This window comes from Hippopotamus amphibius, chromosome 15 (genome assembly GCF_030028045.1).
Source record: "Hippopotamus amphibius kiboko isolate mHipAmp2 chromosome 15, mHipAmp2.hap2, whole genome shotgun sequence".
In the NCBI taxonomy this organism is placed as follows: domain Eukaryota; kingdom Metazoa; phylum Chordata; class Mammalia; order Artiodactyla; family Hippopotamidae; genus Hippopotamus; species Hippopotamus amphibius.
This window is the reverse complement of record NC_080200.1, coordinates 7,725,788-7,746,516: the sequence shown is the minus strand read 5'-3', so window position 1 is coordinate 7,746,516 and position 20,729 is coordinate 7,725,788. Positions and strand designations below refer to the sequence as shown.

Below are 20,729 nucleotides of genomic sequence, written 5' to 3'. Positions count from 1 at the left end.
GGTGGCTTAACACAACAGGAATTTATTCTCTCACAGTTCTGGAGCTAGGAGTCTGAGATCTAGGTGTCAGCAGGGCCGTGTTCCCTCTGAAGGCTCTAGGGTGGGATCCTTCCCTGCTCTTCCAGCTTGTGGGGGCCCCGGCCTTCCTTGGCTTGTGGCCACATCCCTCCAGTCTCTGCCTCCGCCTTCACATGCATGTCCCCGGTGTCTCATTTTGTGGCCTTTTCTGTCTCCTTGGATTTGGGCCCACCCTAATGTAGGATGATCTCGTCTTGATCCTTAAGTTATCACATCTGCAAAGACCCTATTAGCCCATAAGATGGCGTCCCGAGCTTCCAGGTAGATGTGAATGAGAGGGGACGCTATTCAGCCCACTGTGTGCCTCCCCTGTGCCAACCTCCTTTCAGTCCCTCCTGCCTGCCCTACACCCTCCATGCTGTTCCTTTGGCCTGGATGCCTCCTTCCGCCACCCTGACCCTTCAGATCTGTGTAAATGCCACCTCTGGGAAGTTCTCCCAACCCCGACCAGGTCGTCTCTCCACCATCCTCAGAGCACCGCTCACCCTCCTCCTTGGCACTCGGCGCACTCGTCCCCGTGTTGGTGAGACATGTACTGTTGTCTCCCCTCCGGGAGGGGCTGTGCTCAGTGCCATGTGCTCAGTGCCTGGCCCCGTACCTGCTCACAGCTGCAGCCAGTGACTGAGATGAACAACCTGGACATCCTTTTGCGTCTGTGCCCCACTCCTGCTTCTGATTCCAAGCTCCCCTAGAAACCTGGCTTCCCGTCGCTTTGTGTTCAGGGCTAAAAACATTCAAGTTAGTTATTATTGCTGAGAATTAAAAATTGGAACTATTTTAAAAGTTAATGTTCACACTTATGTCCTTCAGCTCAGCAGTTTCACTTCCAGGAATCTATCTAAAAGCCCACCCACCCACCCCCCAAAATTGGAAAGAACCTAAATGCCCAGTGACAGAGGAAGGTTAAATTAAGTCAAGGCCCATTGTATGAGGAAATCCTAAAATAGGCATTAAAAATTATGTTGCAGAAAAACGAGAGGAGATACATGCAGGACATAGTAAGCAGAAAGAGTCTCAGTGTGGTATGTGGCTCGAGCCCAGTGCTGCCTCAGTTGTGCACGTGTGCGCGGGGGGGAGGGGCAGGTGAATGGTGGTGGTGGCTGCACAGTGGGAGTGTTCCTGGTGCACACTTGACAGTATTTGAAGCGATCAGTTTTATGTTATGTATACCTTAGCACAATTTTTTTTAAACATGGGACATGGTCTAGAGCAGAAGTGTTGACGGGGTCACCTCTAGGTGGAGGGTTCACAGGAGCCCACTCTAAGGTCTCCACACAGTGAAGCTGTGACTCTTAAATTCGTAACATACGCTGTTTATCTGTGAAGGATGGGCTTGGGTGGGCTGGTGCCAGGGAGGCAGAGCTGGCCCTTGCGGCCCCCGTGGCCTCGGAGCCTGTCCGGAGCCCCAGCGTGTGTCCCGCCCTAGCCAAGCTCCTTGGGTTTGCGCGCGGCCTCTGCTTGTCGACCTCGGTGCTGGCTGTCCTATTTTTACCACTATTGACCCTGAAGGCCATCGAGGAGGGCACGCTGGAGGAGATCGAAGAGGAGGTCCGGCAGAAGAAATCGTCGCGGAAGCGCAAGCGGGACAGCGACGCCGGCCCCTCCACCCCGACCACCAGCACCCGCAGCCGCGACAAGGACGACGAGAGCAAGAAGCAGAAGAAGCGCGGCCGGCCGCCCGCCGAAAAGCTCTCCCCCAACCCCCCCAACCTCACCAAGAAGATGAAGAAGATCGTGGACGCCGTGATCAAGTACAAGGACAGGTAGACAGGGGGCAGGGTGGGCCGGGGCGGGCCGGGGGCTCTGGGAGGGTCTGGCAAGCTCCCTGCCTGGGCAGTCACTCCACAACCTCTGGTCTAGTCTCTGCCTCAGCACCTCTGCCCTCGTGGGATGTAACATGAGCGTCCTGGAAAAGGGGAGACAGGCAGCGTCAGCCTTGATGAGAGGGCGGGGAGGTGATATTCAAGAGGAGGCCTGGGGAGGGCAGGTCTGGGGATGAGTGCTTCAGAAGGGGGCCGACGGGTACGAGGCCAGTGGCCGGGTGAGTGTGGGAGGAGGGGGTCTGCGCTGTGATGGAGGCCAGTCACGTGGCTGGTGGACCGTGGTGAGGAGGCGCCTGTGGCCAGTGCTCTTGCTTCTGTAGACATCCCCCCGCCCCCACCCATGCTGTGGTCCCCCTGGGCCATCACACGTCAGCCGCTTGTTGAGAAGAATAGGCCAGGCTTCCGCCTAGGCACTGGGGTCCCTGCCCTCACAGACACGCCAGACATAAGACAGTGCGTGCTTTCCGCTTTGTGGATTCATTTGTGGACCATGAGTACTACTTAAGTAAGGAGAAGAAAATAATGGCTCTCCCACGGCCCTCCCGGGAGATGTGTGCACGTCCTGCCAGCGCAGGGCGGGTGATGTGGAGCTGCCCAGGGCAGCCAGGGGCGTCCTTCCACCCAGTGTCTTGTTCCACTTTCTGCTATGTCCAGGTCGGTGAGGCTGTCCCTGTAGCGAGAGTGTTTTCCAAGTTGAATTTATAGTAATGCTTTGCAGTCAGTCACAGACAAAGTAGGAGAGACTTTTAATCTGTCGGAGGGAATAGCATCAAGGTGTGAGCCCAGGGTGCATCATTGGAGAAACTGTTACCAGGAGTGTAATTTTGGGGCTTGGTGGCAATTATAGTACCCCAAAAAAGATACAAATTGCCCTTTAAAGAGAATCCTTTATTATTAGAAGAGAAACAAATGGTGACGCAGAAAAGAGGCATATTTAAGTTCAACTGCGAGGCCAAAAATGGGATTTGTGTCAGTATTGAGAACAAAATATTGAACTCATTTGCAAACTTCACCTTTGAGGCAAATTCCACAAAGAAAAAAGTAGTCCAACAATTATTTAAAATGTGGAATGTGCAAAAATCCGATGGCAATGATAGACCCTGATGTTTTCTTCTTAATGGTGTTCTTGCAAGGGAATCTTAACCTTGTCAAAATGAAGAAGACCGTTGAAGGTCAATGGGGAAGGATGGACTTTTCAAAAGTCATGCTGATGGCTGGGATATCCACACGGAGAAGATGAACGTTGACCCCTCCTCATGCCATCCACGTATGTTAATTTCAAATGGATTATAGACATAAATGTGATGTAAACGAACTGTATTTCAATAAAAATTTTTTAAAAACCCATCAATGTGAAAAGTACAACATGGGAGAAATCTTCACGGCCTTGAGGGAGGCATAGACTTCTTCCGTAGGACAGAAATGCCACTGGCCATAAAAGACTCATAAGTTAGACTTCACTAAAATTAAGAACATTTGTTCATCAAAGGACATCCTCGTGAAGACAGGGAGAATTGCCACAGACTGGAAATAGAAAATCCAGTTTTAAGATGGGCAAAAGGTGTGAACAGACACCTCCCAGAGGAAGATTCCCCGATGACCAATCAACGTGTGCAAAGGTGCTGGGGATCCCTGCCTCGACGTCATAGCAACAAGGAAATGCACAACAAAGTGAGAGGAGGTGCCTCCTCACACACACCAGAGCGGCGCCACCAAGGGCCAGGAGCGCCAGGCCCTCGAGCAGCGGCCCTGGGCGGTGTCTTCTGAAGCTGGACGCACAGATAAAGCTTCTGACCCAGCCCCTCTGGTCCTAGTCCTGAGCGCATGCGTCCACCAGAAGACGTGTTACAGGTGTGTCCATAGAAGCTTTAATCATGACTGCCCTAAAGGAAACAGCCCTGTGTCCACCCACAGGAGACCACGTCCACCGCAGCCTAATTGTAGAGCAGAATTCTAACAGCTGTGGAAACAAGCTGCCACTCCCTGGAAGAATCTTATAGACACAGTGCTGAGTGAGAGAAGCCAGACACTGATGAGTACCTGTTGTATGCTTCCACTTAGAGGAAGTTGAAAAGCTGATCCGCGGTGATGGGCATGGACCAGCAGACCTGAAGTCGGGGCAGTTGACAGGGAAGGGGCACCAGGGAGCCTCCTGGGACATTGGGATATGAGTCTGCACGTGAAAACCTTCACCGGGGTGTACACCTAAGGTGTGTGCACTTTCCTGTGGTAGGTTACACCTCGGTTTAAAAAAATACACCCTTGGAATCAGCATCCTGCACTCACTGATAAGGCCTTGGATGTTTTCAAACTAAAAAAATATATATATGTCAAGTGTTAGTCCACTTTCTTTGTCATCCTGTAACTTAGAGGAGGAGCGTCACCGTGTTTGGCTGTAGGTCACTGACAGGAGAAAATGGCTCCCCGGCTGCTGCAAACAGCTGTTCTTTCAAGCCCATGTAAGATTGGGTGACAAATCGGGCAATAAATTAAAACTAGCTCACGGGGTTCAGGAACATTTTGTCAAGACTGGTCTATGGCAGGACGCCGAGATCCCGGTAGTAGGGATTCTGAGATCCAGCCTGGTGAGAACCCTGACACTGCCGTCACGGAGCTGAGCTCCCAGCTCTGTCAGACCCCCGTGGGGGTGCCTCCGCGGAAGGTTTGAAGCGTGGCTCACGTTCAGCCTCACGTCCCCCTGGAGCAGAGGGCAGCACTGGACTGGGAGTTCTGTTCCCCCCGGGGGAACTGCAGAGGAGTTGCGAGTGGGAGGGCAAATACGACCATTTCAGGAAGCCTCCCACGCGCTGGCTTTGAGAAACGTTTGGTTCTCAACTGGAGCAGGGCCTTCCACTCGCTGGTTTGCTGCTGACCACACAGAAAGAGATCGAGGCACATAAACTCGGGAAAATAGTCGCATCACCTGGGTTGAGTGTTCCTTCATGGCAAATGCTTCCCAAGATGATGTTCGGGTGCAGACTTGACCTACTCCATGGACACGTTTGATGTTCGTAGCAAGTGGAATTTGAAACCACGGGGCAAACCACCGTACGGTTCACAGAGCTGTAGACCACCCTCTCTTCTGACAGCAGCTGCGGAGGGCAGGGTCCCCAGGACCACCCTCAGGCTCGGTAATTCGCTAGAAGGACTCTCAGAACTCTCTGAAAGCTTCTCTGGAAGCTGGCGTACTCGCAGTTATGGCTCATTACAGCCAGAGGGTACAGATGAGACTCCGCCGAGGGGAGTGGCGCGGGGAGCAGCGTCCTCCCCGTGGAGCTGCCGGCGGCACTGGCTTTCCTGGCAGCATCACGAGAAGATGTGCACAGAGCACTGCCCGCCTGGGAAGCCTTGGTGTCCAGGGTTTTTATTGCAGCTCGGTCACATAGACACCACTGACTGCCCAGGCGGCTGCACGGGCTCCAGCCCCTTTGTGGTTGAGCCGATATACGTGACCTAGTGCCCCTGCCCTGAATCGCACTTAGACTCTGTGCCAAAGGCCCCCGGCTAAACCAAGGCCCCCCCTCAGGCAGGACGTTCAAGGGCCGAGATGGCCTCCCAGGAGCCAAGGGCAAAGGCCAGACCTTTCTTTGGGCCTGGTTAAATTCTCTATGATTTAACCTGCCCCTGTCATACACCTGGAAGGTTCTGAGGGACTGGGCACCACGCCACACCAAGAGGAATGGGAGTGGAACAAAACCAGAGGTCACCTGACACGCACTTTCTTGTCTCACACCTCCGATTGCTGCTTTCCAGAAGAGAGAATGAAACTTTGGATTTAATGATCCTGTTTGCTTTCCAGAACCCTAGGATTAGCTAACCTGTGTACTTGAGTTAAATGTGGATCCTGAGGAGAGAACTTACTGTCACAGCTTGGTTCTTCCTGGACGCCAGAGAATGATTACAAGACGTTGCCAGCGTTTGGGTTCGGAGTGGGGAGCCTGCCCTGCTGGGCAGGGGGCATGGCGCCGCTGTTCCTGCCCCCGGTGACCATGGTGGGAGCGGAGTTGCCCCTCTATGCAGTGACTGCAGAGAGAAGCGGCCCGGTCATGCCCCTGCTGCGGAGTCTGAGCAGGGCCGCCCCGCCACTGGTTGGCATTCCTGCAGATGTTGCTACTGAGTGTTGATTTCAAGATCACCCCCCCCCCCCAATTGTGTTAAAATACCAGTGCAGTCATGTTTGATAGCACCTTTGCGTTTACATCCTGATCCATGTGCAGGTAACATCCTGACTTAGAAGCTTTTGTGTCTTTCATGTGGGTTCAGACGCAGGGCTGCCACGCCCACCCCTCCCGAGGCCCCGGTACGCCCTGGTGAAAATGCACGTCCTGCTGTGGGGCCACGGCAGCAAAACGCTGGAGGAGTATGCAGTTCTACGCGCCCCACGGCTGGCACAGGCAGCCTCTGGGAGGAGTGCCACATAAGCAGAGCCTGGGGAGAAGCAGAGGCCCGCCAGCGAAGAGGAGGGAAGGAGCGTCACAGGCACAGGGACCACGCGGGCAGGGGCCCGGAGGCCACGCTGCACGCAGGGCCTCACGGGCTGCCTTCTCCTTGGTGGTTGGAAGTCTCAAAACTGCACAGAGGAACCCTCGGGTCAGCAGCCAGAAGTGAAACCAGAATAAGAATTAAGCTAAAAGTAGGGATTTTCACTTATATTCTAAAGATACAAATAAGTTAGGCTCCGGGGTCAGGTCGGGACCTTGTTGTGGGGCTGCGTGTGCTGCCAGTTTGTGTCTTTTCCCCTGGTCCTTGTGAGGCAGTCAGCAGCTGGTGGCCAAGACATTCGGGCACCATCTGCAAATGCCAGTCAGCGGTCATGTGCTCCAGGGCACGTCTCCTGGCGCCTTTGGGATGGCTTCAGAGAAATGCATCTGGTGGGAGGCGCTGCCTCGGGGAACAGGCTCCAGAGGACCCCACAGAGCCCCCTCTGTGCCCCCCGGCTGAGGTGTAGAGCTTGACCGTTAACAGCTACAGGGCAGAGGTGTTGCTGCTATTAAGACTGTGCGTTGGACAGCAGGGGCGCATTGGCACTGAGCTTCCTGAATTTGATCATCAAGCCGAGGTCATGGAAGAGAATGTCTTTGCGTTTAGGAGGTACTCCCAGGTGGTTCAGAAAGTTGGTGATGTGTACAGGCTGCCACATCTAAGCCTCCCATGGCTGAGCCCCGCTATGTGGGCTCTCTGGGTCCCCTTCTCCTGTCCTCCTATCAGGAGGCAGCAGCCCTGTTAGGACCATGGGGCTCGAGTGTCACAGAGATCTGAGATCAACACCAGGTCCACTGTGGGTGACGAAGGACCCCACCACATCCACGGTGGCCGTGTCACCCGGGCCCGGTGGCCACTGTCCAGACCCTGTCAGCACTTGCCCTCTGCCCTTGCAGGAGCCCTGCAGCACCTTGATTAGATTCAAAAAGCAGGTGGCTCTTCAGTTGAAAGGTTGTGCCTTGATTTGCAAGAAAAACTGGGGCAGTGTAACAAGCCCCAGGGCAGGCTGTCAGGCGGAAGCATTCTCTAGGAGAGGGCACCTCAGTTGGCTCCAGGCCCTTCAGAACAGGCCTCTGCAGAGAAGGGAGAAGGTGGAGGGTGGGCGGGCCTGGGAGCCTTTTCCCGAGGGGGCAGGGAGTCCTTACACTTCTCCTGCTTCGGCCTCTGGGAGGGTGCACTGGCCCTTCGTCGGGAGCCTGAGCTTGGAACGGGCGCTGCAGGGCAGGAGGCAGCCCTGCGCCTGTGGGGCCCGGTGTGGGGTCAGCGCTGCCTGCTTGGCCCCCGGTCCAGAGCCTGGCATGTGAGCGCTGAGGTGAGGTGTCTTGAGAACAGCGCCCACCGCCACCATCATCAGCCTCCGGGCCCACCTGAGCATGGGCGCAGACCAGGCTGTTAGCCCAGTGGGGCCCAGAGCCACAAGAGGATTAGCCTGGGTGGCCTCGTCGAGCCGTGCGGAGGTTCTGAGCCTGCCCCAGAATTGCTGGAAGACCCCCACCTGCCCAGTGTGTCAGGCCGCGTCCATCCGCTAGCTTCCCTCCATGCTGGTAATCGCCGTGGTAGAGACAGAGCATGCCCAAAGCAACAGCAACAGACCGGGTTCTAGTTTTAAGGGTCTTAAAACTAGAATTACATAAAAGCTTCAAACAGGACAGGTAGATAGCGTGACTCCGGAAACAAGTAGATTTGGGCGACCAGGTGGCAGCTGGCCCCTCTGCTCCACCCCCCCGCAAGTCCCCTGTGAGACCCCGTGAAGCCCTCAGTGCGTTTCAGCAAGCACGTGCTGCTTCTGTGCTGGGGAGCAGCAGAGGAACGTTCGTGAAAATATCAATAGAAGAGGAAACAGGTAAGACAGGAGGTGTAAAGTGGAAAATTCCCAACAACCGGGGGAAAACAAGGAGGAGAGGGGGAAAGGAGGAATTAAAAAGTCCAAAAGTCAAGGTCAGATAAATGAGAAATCACCAAAACATAGGTAAAATGTAAAATGAAGCCAGGAAAACAGCTAGATAAAAGAATCAAAAGGCATATTGAGCGGTGTCAAACTTCTGAGGTGAAACTAGAAAAAAAAAATGTAAAGTTAAAAGTTAGGAGGAAAGAGAGAGTGGCTTGGAGGCCTCCGGGGAGGTGTGGAGGTGGGTCTGTGGGTCCCGGGTGGTGGCGGCACGGTTTCCTGGCCCGCTGACCCCCAGACACACCCCAGCCCCTTCATCTGGGCCGTCCAGGGACCAGCACCCGTAGCTCCCAAGGTGGCCATTCTTCGGACCCTGCCACTTGAGAAGGGAGTTGAGTGAGGCTTCTCTGCCTCTCAGAGCGGCGTGTGTAACACTGGGGCCCCAGATAGGGAGCACTTCTCAAGACCACGATCACTCAGCCCTGCAGAAAGTGGCTTTGGGCCTTCCTGTGCTCACCTGACCAGCTCTGCCCCTCCCTGCCCACAGCTCTTGGGCTTGCTGTGCCTCTCATTTTCATCTTCTCCCTGGTCCTGGGAAATGTCCTCTGCAGTGTCGTGAATGCGTCGCGCTCCTCATCACCCACAGCTAACATCCCTGGGCACCTGCCACGGCAGAGCACAGCGCTGGCCCTCCCAGTGTTCACGGTCAGCTTGGGGAAGCCGGCATGTACACTTGGAGTGGATGCCACCCCTGGGAACCAGCCTGGAGTATGATCCAGCTTCTGCTGCTTGCCATGTGACCCTCTTCTCCAGAATGAGGGTTTCAAACTAAGTGGTTTCACATCCAACTTATCAGGGGGTGGTGGTCAGGTTTTCTTTAAAATGAGGTTTGGGTTTCATCATCGAACTGTATTAAGAAACATGAGCCCCCAGCTGTGTCATTGGCTCCCGTAAAACAATCGGTTCATTAGAAACTTCTGCTCAGTAGCTACTTAACCAGCATCGTGACCTACAGCCGGTCCAGCCCTCAGCATGCGGACCCTGCAGTAAAGCCTCCCTGCCCCCGTGTTGGAAGATGTGCTGAGAGTGCACGGCAGGAGGCCTACAGACTTCTTGCTGGCAGGTTCCTTGGTGAATATCGTTGCCTCTCACTGGTGCATGAGTCAGGAGTTTTTCTGTACCACCCAGCCATAAATCTGACACTGAGATTGATCTTTGAGGAGTGGACGTCCGGCAGGTGGAGGCTCTTAGTAAATATTTGTATGTGGATCTGCCCCAGGCTTCTCACTTTTCTAATTCTCGAGACATATCCCTTTAATGTGTTTCATTGTGTCATTTTCATATTTCCTGTATGGTGTACCTTCGTGTGGCTGAGGTTCGGTTTCACATAAATGTTCTGCTGCTAAGTCAGTTTTTAAAATCCTGAGCTGCTCATATCCAGGACCCTTGCTGGCTCTGTTCACTGACTGAGAGTCAAAAGAGAAAGCAGCCCCAGGGTGAGAAGATGCTGTGGAGAGCTGTCATGGGAAGAGGGTCTGAACTGCAGTCTAGGAAGGAGAGGGGCTGAGGGACAGGGGAGGAGGCAAATAGGATCCATCTCAAGTATCACCTTCAGTTGATTGCTTCTGCCTGCCCAAGGCTATCAGAGCTCAAGAGATAGTGCTGTGATCCATTTGTGATGTCTGTCATGGTCAAAGGATGGGGAATGGAAGGGCACCAAGCAGTATTTTATCATCCTCAATACAGACATTTTTTGTTATTTTTAGGATTCATACCAGCGATCAAGAAGCCACATCTGCAAATGAGCAGAAATATAGACGTGTCCCACCACTTGTATGTTGATAGTCTGTGAATTAAGATTTTTTTTTTCAAGAAAAGTTTCAGAGAATCAAAAGAATACTATTTCATGATGTGAAATTATATGAAAATCAAATTTTCTTATAAATGAGGAACACGGCCAAACTCCGTTTGCCTGCATGTGCTCTGTGACCACTTTGGTGCAACAATGGCAAAAGTTGAGTGGTTGTGACAGAGGTAGTATGGCCCACAAAGCCTGTAACATTTACATTGGCTGTTCATAGACAACGTTTGCTGACCCTTGATTTAGAACAGTATATGGGGGGATTTCCCTGGTAGTCCAGTGGTTAGGACTCCATGCTGTCACTGCTGAGGGCTGAGGTTCAGTCCCTGGTTAGGGAACTAAGATTCCCTTGAGTCATGCAGTGCAGCCAAAAAAACAAACAGAAGGACAACAACAACAAAAAGATACTAGAAGAATATATGGGAAAAGATGGGAGAGACCCCTGACTTAACCTCAGGGACCTGTGCTCGAGTCCTGCCTGCCGCCAGTTTGTGTCTGGGCCAGCTCTCATAACCTCTCTGGTTTCTCCATCTATTTGAACGGGTATCAGTGAGTGACCTCCTAGACACTGAGAGTCTGTGGTTCTGTCCTATTCGGGCCTTTTGGTCTGGGTTTTTTTGTTTGGTTTTTGTTTGTTTTTTTTGTCTCTTCTGATTCTTTGTTTCTCCTTCACATGTTATAATTTTGTTTCAAGCACAGGTCAGAGAATGTGTCCATTTAGACTTTTGGGTTCTATGTATCAGGGACCCAGGTCTGAGTCCCACAAGCAGAAGAGGGGTTCTTTTGGCTTGGAGGCCATGGAGGAGTTAGCCAAGTCTAGCTTTCAGGACCCAGCGCCACCTGCCACCCCTCCCCTTACCCCAGTGGTGAAACACAGCTCTGGGCGCTGTCCTCAAGGCCTCACACCCCAAGAAGAAAGTGACCTCTACCTCCCCAGCTCCTGGTAGAACGGCCCAGGGAAGGGCTCTTAATGGCTGGCTGTGTCCCAGGCCCATGCCTGGACCAGTCACTGAGACCAGGTGGCTGAGAAGCTGTGCTTGGTCCTGCCATAGTCTTTGGGGAAGAGGTTGGGACTCAGTGACAGGCAGCCCCACCAGAACCCTGAGCTGGTGTGGGGGCAGGCATATGTCCATAGGGAGGAGACCATCTGGGCAGGTCAGATAATAAGGGTCCCAACCAGGGCTCTTCTGGCTCCAAGGAGAAGGGCTTGTAAAACTAGACAAGGCCACGTGGTCAGACTCATTGCCACAAACTTTGTTCAGTTAGAAATGACCCCTGGGCTAGATATGGGAGGAATTGGGGCTCCAGGCAAGGCCCTGGTCACTCTGAGCCCCTCCGTGTCTCATGTCCCAATGTGACAGGGACGGGGCAGTGAACAAGGTAGAAGAAAATCTCCACTGTGAGAACTGACATCGAGAGGCAGGAAGATGACATCCCTGTCATATAGCAGCAGCTACCACTGCTAGTGTCAACAGGCCAGGCTGGAGGCATTAGGCCATGGTGGGCGCTTCCTTTCTTTGTGTCTGAACTGGGGTCACGGGGCCAATCCTGACAGTCTCAGGATCCTCCCAGGCTCCTTCACGCCTGCCTCCACGGGCTGCCAGGCGGCCGGACACAGGGCAGGGCCAGAGATGGAATTCCAAACAACTCTGCCTGCACAAACTTCTTTAGAGCAAGTCTCACAAGGCAGGAGGCTGACTTGAGCAAACAGCAGCACGCTCTCCGGGCCGTGGGATTCCCAGTCGTTGCTGCCAGAGGCCTTTCCGCAACGGGGTATAAACGACCACGGGGTGTGGGGCCACGAGGCGCCCTTGCTCAGAGACGACCTTGGTGAGACCCGAGTTTGAACCCTGCTCTGTGACCCTGAGACTTTCACCCTGAGCCATTTTTTCATTCAAAAAAGTGTTTATCGAGCACCTACTGTGTACCAGGCTTTCTTCCTAGTGCAAAAGATAGAGCCCAGATAAACCAGGCGAGGTCTCTGGCTTGTATTCTGGCTTGTGAAGCCAGATAAGACATGTTGGGGAGGGTGCGGGTTGCTATGGACAAAAGCTAACTTGGGTAACCAGCCTCAGGCCTAATAATGTGAAGAGGTTAAAACAGCGAAGCTTCTGGAAGGAAATGCAATACTGCTGTGACCTCAGGGTAGGCAAAGATTTCTTCAGCAAGACAAGTATGGACATAAAAGGAAATGTTGGTAAATTGGACTTTGATTAAAACTAAGACCCATTCATCAAAGGATCCCATCAAGAGAGCGTGAAGACGTGCCGTGCAGTGGAGAAGGTGTTTGCGATAAACGTGTCCAGTCCGGGACTCTCCAGGGGGAAAAATGACTTGAACAGGTGCTGCCTGAGGGGGGTCATCAGATGACCAGGATACCTGTGAAGACGTGCCCGACTTCACTGCTCATCAAAGAAACGTGAATTAAAACCACAGGAGGTTAAACACACACACACACACACACACACACACACACGAGGCCTTAAACACACACACACACACACACACACACACACACACACGAGGGCTTCCTTGGTGGTCCAGTGGTGAAGACTCCGAGCTTCCACTGCAGGGGACACAGGTTGGATCCGTGGTCAGCAAAGATCCCTCATCCCGCGCGGTGCAGCCAAAAAACAACAACAGAAAAACCCACAGGAGATGCCGGTCCCCCCCCAGGTTGTAGGACGGCTCATCCACAGCCGCAGGAGTGAACGTGGGCTCGGTCACTACCAAAGCCGGGCACACCACGCGCGCCAACAGGGATGTGTCTCGCAGACAGTGGTGAGCAGGGAGGCCAAGGCCTGGGAGCTCACCCGGTGGGACCCTGTAACCTCAAGGTCAAGACCAAGCTCAGCCAGGTGCTGGAGGTCGGGGAGGCTCACAGGAGCAAGCACTGAAGGTTTGTGCCTCTATGTTTCATCTCAGTCATCCTTGTTATTACAAGGTGTCAGGGTAGGTGACCTTTACGCGGAGCTGAGGGTGGGAGCCAGGGTTCCCTGGGGGGAGCAGCCACTTCGGTGATTCTGAGGTGACTGAGCAGGTGGAGGGGGGCGCTGATGTCAGAGGTCATGGGTAGCCCGTTCTAGAGGGCCAGGCGGCCCCCAGAGCGCTGTGGGTTTTATCCTCAGCGAGGAGGGGGGCTGGTGAGCGAGCCCGAGAGGCTCTCGGCCCAAGGCAGCTGCACCAGCCCCTGGTGTGTGGGGGTTGAGAGGGTGGCTCTCCAGGGGACTTCTAAGGATTAAAAAAGATTTCTCAGCACTTTAGCAACCGAAGTCTTACGGCAGCGGCTTTCCAAGAGGTCGTCACTGTCAGGATAGTTTTAAAAGTCCCTCGTGGCCCGGGCGCTCTGCCCCTCTCACACACAACCAGTGTCAGGCCGTCTACACTCAGCACCTTGCACCAGAGAATGATTGTCGGGCCGGGTGGGCCTTTATTCCTCAAGGACGTGATTCCCCCAGAGGTTTGTGAGAAGGGTTTAAGGCCAGGTCACCTGTGTGGATGCCACAGGTAAGCACGTGGCCCTGGCACCGCTTGCACGCCTGTTAGCGGACTGCAGAATGAGTGTAGTGGGTCTAAAACTGGAATTTCCGAAAAGTGCAACAGTAGGAAACCTCAGTGTCCATTGCACTTGGCAAGGGAGGCTGCTGCGCCAGGCATTTGTGTTATTTCACGCTCGTGGGTGTGTGTCCTGGTCAGAAGTGAAGGATGACACTGCTGTCGAGACAAGAAAGGAGGGGCCTTTGCTCAGAAGGTTCTGTGGGGAGGAGCAGGGCCTGTGCGGGTTGAGGAGTCAGGGGTGCGGATCTGGGCTCTGCCTGAGCGTCAGGACCGGAGCGAGGAGGGTCAGCTTCTCTCTCATCGCCCAGAGTCCCCTTATCCGAAGTAGAGGCCCCGACGTGTTCCACTACCTGTTCTCATTTTTTGGGAGTTTATGTGAACAAATCGCAGGTTTTCTGTGGCCAGACCACCCACCAGCTTATTCACAAGAGATAGGAAGCCTGTGCCTCGGGCGGGGCTCTTGGGTGGGGAATGATGGCCTAGAACTGGCCTGCCTGCCTTATCTGTGACTGGCTGGCCTTACTGAGGCAGGAAGTGGCTGAGAACACAGCCTGGAAGGAAAGGCGGGGCTGGCGTCCCCGCTTTCATGCTGGGAGGGAAGGCGAAGGCCAGCGAGGGTGGTGTCCAGGCCGGGCTGGCTCAGCTCCTCACTGGTTTCTTCATCACAGCTGGAATAACAGCTGGGTGAGAATGTGTGTGTTGAGTGTCTGGCCTAGAGATGCCAATTTTCTGAGGCCGGTGAGGTGCGAGGCCCAGATTCCAGCCCCTGCGTCTCAGGAGGCCCCGAATGTGGCGGGGGGGCCAGGGGCCTCGTGAGCACAGAAACCCCACGTGGCAGCAGCCTCGGGGAGGCGGTCCTGGCTGAGCTGTTCCTTAGTGCTGTTGTGAGATGGGGCGTCCAGGGACAAAACCCGAAAAGCAGTCGCATTGTCACTGCTGTCTTCCTGGGTAGTAAACAGAAAACAAGGACAGAATGCATTCAGGATGTGCAGACAGGTGGCGCAGGCGGCTTTCCTGTCCTTTGAAAATTGTCCTGAAAAGACAAGGAAAGAAGCGGTGCTGACGGGAAGGCCAAAGCTGCCAGGAGCCGACGGGGCTGAGTCCACCGGTCTTAGAAGTATGTTTGTGGGGCCTGAGTTGCGAAGCAGCCGGGAGGAGCCCTGGCAGTGAGCGGGACCAGAATGAACCCAGGGCCAGAGCACGTGGGGCCTGGGTGAAGAGGGGACCCGCAGGGCAAGGATCATGACCGGGTCCCCAGCTCCCTGGACAGCTGCGCCGGGCCTCTGCCGCCATCTCTCCAGGAGACAGAATCCCCGTTCTGGAGACTGAAAGGAAGCTGAGGGTGGGTGTCTGTTTGCCCCCTCCTCGTCCAGGCGCTGGGAGGATGTGGCCTCGGAGCGCCTGTCCCCGGCACAGCCTGCGGCCCAGCGCTCGGGTGCCTCATCTCATGGCAGGTCTTTCCTCTGCTCCCTTGTGCAAAACAGGCACTTTCTCAGTGGAAAAGACTGGAAAAACAGCTTTGTCGTCCATTAGCATCTCACCGGGGCCCCTTTCCTTGGGTTTCTGCCAGATTCTCTGAAGTTCACTGCTCATAAGTGCTGCCTGTGAGAGGCACACAGCGTGCTGGGAAAACTGGCCTCTGAAAACAGTGGCGCTCAGTGCTCCCAGCACGAGCATTGATTTCTGCCTCGTGTGTAAATAATCAGGGTTCTTCTTCCTCTCTCAAGTGCCAAGGCACGTGATGTTTCCTCCGGGGCTGGGGCAGGGGGGTAGGAAGTCGGGTGAGTTTGGAGCCTCAATTCAAGTGCATCAGGGGCCTCTCTGCGTGCCTGCTCCTCAGGAATGTTCCAGAACTCACAAGACAGCACAGTTTCTCACCGTCTCTGTCCTGAAGCAGCGGAGGAAGGGCCTGGTGGGGGGTGCCAGGCAGGGGGTGGGGGCCCCCCGGCAGGCAGGGCCTGCGAGTGACGCCGCCGTGTCCCTCCTTACAGCAGCAGTGGACGTCAGCTCAGCGAGGTGTTCATCCAGCTGCCGTCCCGCAAGGAGCTGCCCGAGTACTATGAGCTCATCCGCAAGCCTGTGGACTTCAAGAAGATAAAGGTACCCCCGGGTGGCGTGGGCGGGGGGGCAGGGGTCTTCTCTCCTCAGGGCTGTGCCACGTCAGTGTTCCAGGGATTCCCATCCCGGTACTGGGGCCCCCAGCCAGGGGCCCAGGCATTGGCTGTTGGGGTCCTGAGGATGTGGCGGGCGGCCCCATCACCCACGGCTGGGCTTCCGAGACTGCATAGAGCCTGGGGATTCGGCCGTGACCTCATTAGACAGAGGGGCCCAGGGCACGCGCAAGGGGGCCCAAGGTAAGGCCGCTGCTCCCGCCCGCAGGAGCGCATCCGCAACCACAAGTACCGCAGCCTCAACGACCTGGAGAAGGACGTGATGCTACTGTGCCAGAACGCGCAGACCTTCAACCTGGAGGGCTCCCTGGTGAGCAGCCCCACCCCCACCCAGCACTGTGCCCCCCTCCCCGCCCCTGCCCCCCTCCCATGAATTCACCAGCTTTAAGAAAAATTCCCTACAGCTTGGACTATTTCAGTCATTACAGAAGCAATATGGGTATGTTACTGAAAAAAAGGCAGAAAATAAAGACAAACCAGAAAGAGGAAATAGACTCAGTGCCATCCCTCCACAATGGCCCTGGGAACGGTCTGTGTACATCTCAGAATCTATTTTGAATTCACTCGTTGACTCTCTTGAAAGGAGCCTTGTGTTGTGTCCCATCCTGTGAGGAAATTCACGCACGCACACAGAGCCTCCGCAGCCCGGGTGGGGAACGCTCCCAGTTGGGGACGAGTGCCTCCTGCGTTGAGGGGAAATGCTGGCTTCAGCGAGGGGTGTGCCCGCCGGACGTTACTGCAGACCCTCTTGGAGCCTTTAACATGGTTCTCACGGCAGTTCCTCAGAGGGAGGGAGGGACGTGGGATTATTTCTGAATGAACAACCCTGACCACTTGTCCGGGACCGTTTCATCAGCCTGGTGCTCTCTCAGGCACCAGCTGGGAAAGGATTGTTGAGCTGTCACTCTGCCAGCAGTGGGGCCGGGCAGGCGGGGAGCCTCCCAGCAGGCCCCCCACCCGAGCCCCACCTGTCTCCACCCAGATCTACGAAGACTCCATCGTCCTGCAGTCGGTCTTCACCAGCGTGCGGCAGAAAATCGAGAAGGAGGACGACAGTGAAGGGGAGGAGAGTGAGGAGGAGGAGGAGGCTGAGGAGGAAGGCTCGGAGTCAGAGTGTGAGTCCCAAGCGGGTGGGTGGGGGCGGGGCTGCAGCCAGCCTGTGGGGGGAGGGGTCACGCTCCCCCAAGAGGACCCGAGGCCCCATCTGTCCACTATCCACAGCCCACAGGGCTCCCAGACACCCCTGGCTCTGAGGTGCCGTGCTCTCCCGAGCTCACATCTTCTTTCCTCCCGGTCTCCACCCCAGCTCGCTCGGTCAAAGTGAAGATCAAGCTCGGCCGGAAGGAGAAGGCCCAGGACCGGCTGAAGGGGGGCCGGCGGCGGCCGAGCCGTGGGTCCAGGGCCAAGCCGGTGGTGAGCGACGACGACAGTGAGGAGGAGCAGGAGGAGGTAAAGCCCCCGGGGCCCTGGGGCAGGGGGGTCACGGGACGTCCACCCTGTGCCAGGTGCTGGGCCCTGTGCCGAGGCCCCACGGCGGGGGTGGGGTGCTCCAACACCCCCACTCCACAGATGGGGACACTGAGGCTCAGCATTCCAGTGCAAGTCCGCGCGACCCTAGAAGCAGTGCTCTCAGAGCCGATGGGCATCTGGGGTCCGGGCAGGGCGTCCCAGCCTGTTCCCGCCACGGCAGCCTGCAGAGCCGCCTGCCCAGGAGGCCAGGGCTGCCGCGCTCGGGCCGGCAGTGTGGGGGTGGGAGGAGTGAGACTGGACGCGCCACCAGCCCGTCCCCATGCCTGCAGCACAGGGCCCTCCGCCACCAAGGCTGCTGTGCTGTCCTCAGCGCTTGTGGTGCGCTCCGTGCACCCCAGGCCTCTGCTTGTGACTGTTCCCGCGTGTCTAGGAGGGTTTTCAAACAACGGCGGTGGGTTACAAAAAGCAAACAAAAACAAAGGTCCCGTGATCCACAGTCATAAAAACATTGTGGAGCAGACGCCGTGGACAGGGCTGCGAGGGGTTGCCTCAGTGATGGTCCCTCTGGCATGGGCTGCGGTCCCCGCACACCAGGGAGGAGCCACGGGACATCGAGCCTGGACAGTTTCGTGGGCGTGGGGACAGGAGCAGACCCACTTGCTGGGTTTAAATAAGCTTTGCCCTCTGACTCCAGCCCGGACACCTGGCCCTTCCCTGCTGTAGGCCCTGGGCAGTGCCCTTCACTTCTGAGCCTGTCTCCATGTCCACAGAGCAGGGAGGTCAGGTGGATTACACGGGGCCTGGCTCCCGGCACAGCTTGACAAGCACCATTTCATCGTCGTTAGTTTTCTTGTATAGCTATTTGCAGTAGCAGCAAAACCAGGTGCCTCAGAGTAAATCTGACCATAGACATCCCTGGTCCTATTTGGACAGTAATGACGTTCCGAACACGGGGAGCGGTGGCCTGTTTCTGGAGAGGAAGGTCTGGGCTGTAAAGCTCCCCATCTGGGTCCGGCAGGGTATTCTGTGGCCCTTGCCAAGCTGTTTAAACTGTGTATACAGGAGAGCAGAGATTTTCTGTGGTGAGGAGTAGCCAGGGTGGCGCAGGTCAGGGGAATTCCCTGGCGGTCCAGTGGTTGGGACGTAGGACTTTCACTGCTGTGGGCCTGGGTTTGATCCCTGGTCGGGGCCCTAACATCCCACAAGCCACACAGTGCAGCCACAAAAAAACAGAAAAATAAAGCCACAGGTCAGGGGCACAGAGACAGGCAGACGGCAGTGGGACAGAGCAGGGAAGGCCCAGCAAGCCTCCCAGGTCCCCAGGAAGAGTCGATGTTGGCGCAGAGGCCAGTCCTTGGGAGAACAGTGAGGTTGGGGTGTGGCCGTGGCAACACAGGCCGAGGGCAAAGGCCAGTCCGCACCCAGCCTCACGGAGCCAGTGCTGTGCGCTCACTGCGGGGAGAGTGGTTCTGCCGCCTGCACTGGTGACTGAGCGCGTTGAAAGCCCAGGTCGGCCCCAAGAGGGGTGCTCCCCAGGGCAGTACTGACTCACGCTTTCTCCTCCTGTGCCCCTTCCAGGACCGCTCAGGCAGTGGCAGCGAGGAAGACTGAGTCCTGACATTCCAGAGTCTCGACCCCGAGCCCCTCGTTCCAGAGCCGAGACTGTGTAGCCCTTAGCAGTAACGGGTAGCAGCAGATGTAGTTTCAGACTTGGGATAAAACTGTATAAACGAAAATCTTCCATATTTATACAGCAGAGAAGATGTAGGACTGTTTGTGTCTGGCCCTGTCCTGGCATCGGTAGCGTTTGTAACAGCATTAACTGTTTAAAATGAGAAACAAAAGAATTATCAATTGGGGAACACACGACACCTGTTTTTCTTTTCCTTCCCTGGCAGTACTGTTTCGGCCACAGTTGGGAATCACTGTAGTTTAAGCCGTGGATGCATGTGTGTAGCCGTCCACTCCTCGTACTGTATTTTATTGGACAGGTCAGACTCGCTGGGGCCGGGGGTCCGCAGGCCCGGCGGGGGTATGTCAGTGTCACTGGATGTCAAACAGTAATAAATTAAACCTACAACAAAAGTCTTGCCTTCTGGTGGGCTCATTCCTGGCTCCTGGGGTGGTGATGCACGTCTGCTGCCTCCCCGAGCGATACGAGGCCCTGGGGGCCTGTGTGGGGCCTCACCATGTCCAGGGCCCTGTCCCCCCATCACCAGATCCCAGGGAAGCCCATTTCACAGGAGGACACCGAGGCCCAAGCAAAGGCAGACACCTTGCCTGGGCCTCACGCCATCTGACTGCAAGCTTGGGCCCTCTCTGGCTCTTTTACCACTGCCATTCGCCATCATTTGTTCAAGCCCACCCTGTCATGCAGGGAGCAAGCAGCTCAGTCCTTTCCCCTCTGCAGCCAAGATGGAGTCAGGGGGACAGTCATAAACAGGCAGGTCAGATGCCACACAGCAGACAGAACCATGACACAGGAAGCCCAGGGCATTGTGGGAGCCCAGGTGATCAGGGGGAGCTTCCAGGCCCAGAACTTACTTCGGGTTCTAGTCTGTAGTTTTTGTCTCTTCGTTAAGATCTTGTATGCATGAGTCAGTCATCATATTTGCCTTTAATTCTTCAAACAGGGTTCCCTTTAGTTCTTTGAGCATATTTATAGTGACAGCTCTAAAGTCCAACATCTGGACCCCTGCAGAGAACGTTTCTATTGACTGCTTTTTTCTTCAGGGTAGGTCACACTTTCCTGTTTCTTTGCATGGCTTGCCTTTTTTTTTTTTTTTTTTTTTCCAAAAATGGACTTTTTTTCTTTCTTGGCCTCGCTGCCTGGCCTGCAGGACCCCAGCTCCCTGACCGGCGATTGCACCTACACCCTTGGCAGTAAAAGTACAGAGTCCTAACCACTGGACTGCCAGGGAATTCCCTCAAAAATGGACATTTTTAAATAATAGATTTTAGCAACTCTTGAATTCCAGTTTCCACCCCACCCCACCCCTCGCCACACACACACATAGGGAGTTGTCCTGGTGGCGTTTTTGTCTTGTTTTAGTCATTGCTGAGCTGACTCGGTGTGAAGCTGTTGATGTCTCTGCTCAGGTTTTGAAAGTTACTGTTTTTCATTCTTTATTTTTAAGCTGACTGCCTCAGGGGAGTCACCCCTGGGTCAGCCTAGCTTTGGGGTCAGCCCGTGATGGCTTGGAGGTTGTGCTCAAACCCCTGAGTCGGTGAGGCCCTGTGCCAGGGGCCCGCGCTCAGGTTGCTTGGGTTTGTGGGTGGACGGGGCTCCCTCCAGCTCTCATGCAGCCTGGTGCGTGCACGGAGCTCCCCAGACCCTCAGGATACATCCGGCCAACTGTTTCATTCTCCCGACCTCCTGAGTGGTTGCTAGTTTACCC

At 55.3% G+C, this 20,729-nt stretch overlaps 1 protein-coding gene across 1 annotated transcript in view; it reads left to right on the top strand.

Annotated features, from left to right (window-relative positions):
• The window catches only part of SMARCA4 (SWI/SNF related, matrix associated, actin dependent regulator of chromatin, subfamily a, member 4), an 87,074-nt gene extending 67,664 nt beyond the window's left edge, over positions 1-19,410 (top strand). The window contains 6 exon segments of the mRNA XM_057708188.1: positions 1,588-1,841; positions 15,685-15,790; positions 16,070-16,171; positions 16,844-16,976; positions 17,168-17,310; positions 18,910-19,410. Coding sequence (XP_057564171.1) covers positions 1,588-1,841; positions 15,685-15,790; positions 16,070-16,171; positions 16,844-16,976; positions 17,168-17,310; positions 18,910-18,942 — 771 coding nt within the window. The 3' untranslated portion in view covers positions 18,943-19,410.
• Positions 19,411-20,729: the final 1,319 nt, after the last annotated feature.